Source organism: Eimeria tenella, genomic scaffold (assembly GCF_000499545.2).
Source record: "Eimeria tenella Houghton genomic scaffold, Eth_scaff2103, whole genome shotgun sequence".
Lineage (NCBI taxonomy): Eukaryota > Apicomplexa > Conoidasida > Eucoccidiorida > Eimeriidae > Eimeria > Eimeria tenella.
In genome coordinates this window covers 635-1293 of record NW_013541951.1, presented here as the reverse complement: position 1 = coordinate 1293, position 659 = coordinate 635, and the positions used below count along the sequence as shown (strand labels likewise).

Sequence of the window (659 nt, the reverse complement as noted above, 5' to 3'; positions counted from 1 at the left end):
CAAACCTGCTGCTGTGTCCTTGCGGCGGTGGCGTTGCTGCTGCTGCTGCTTGTCCGCAGTTGCGTGATGCCTCAGCAGCTCTGCTGACTGCTTCTGCTGCTGCTGCTGCTGCTGCTGTTGCTGCTGCTGCTGTTCAGGTTTTGGCTTTGATGAGATTTTATCTGTCATTGAAGGCAGCACGCAGCACGGCGAGCTGCAGCAGCAGCTCGGTGCTCTCGCTACTCCTTCCCGGCGCGCTGCTGCTGCCACTGCTGCTGCAGCAGATGCAGCAGCAGCAGGAGACAAAAAGGCAGCAGCTCAAGCAGCAAGACGAGCCGCAGAGCTGCAGCAAGACTCGGGGGTGCTGCCGGAGCTGCTGCCGCTGCACAAGCAGCAGCTGCTGCTGCGGCAGCAGCAGTTCGACTTTGCGCAGCGCGACGCATGCAAGTGGGTGCCTGTGATTCAGCAGCAGCGGCAGCAGCGGCAGCAGCGCTTCGGCTACACAGACGCAGCAGCAGCAACATCAACCACAAGAAGCATACAGCAAGCAGCAGCGCTCATGCAGCCCCAGGGCTTCGAGGCGCTGCTGCTGCAGGCGATCAGCAGCAGCAACACGGAGCAGCAGCAGCTGCTGCAAGAGAAGGCCTTAGCCCCAGCTGACCCCATAAGAAGACAAGTGA

The 659-nt window shown here is 61.3% G+C and overlaps 1 protein-coding gene across 1 annotated transcript in view; it reads left to right on the top strand.

Annotated features, from left to right (window-relative positions):
* Window positions 1–659, top strand: part of ETH_00041570 (uncharacterized protein) — a gene marked incomplete at both ends in the record, with an annotated part of 1852 nt that overhangs the window by 710 nt on the left and 483 nt on the right. Inside the window, one exon of the mRNA XM_013374536.1 lies at window positions 138–655. Within this exon, the coding sequence (XP_013229990.1) occupies window positions 138–655 (518 nt within the window). The remainder of the gene's footprint in view (window positions 1–137; window positions 656–659) is intronic.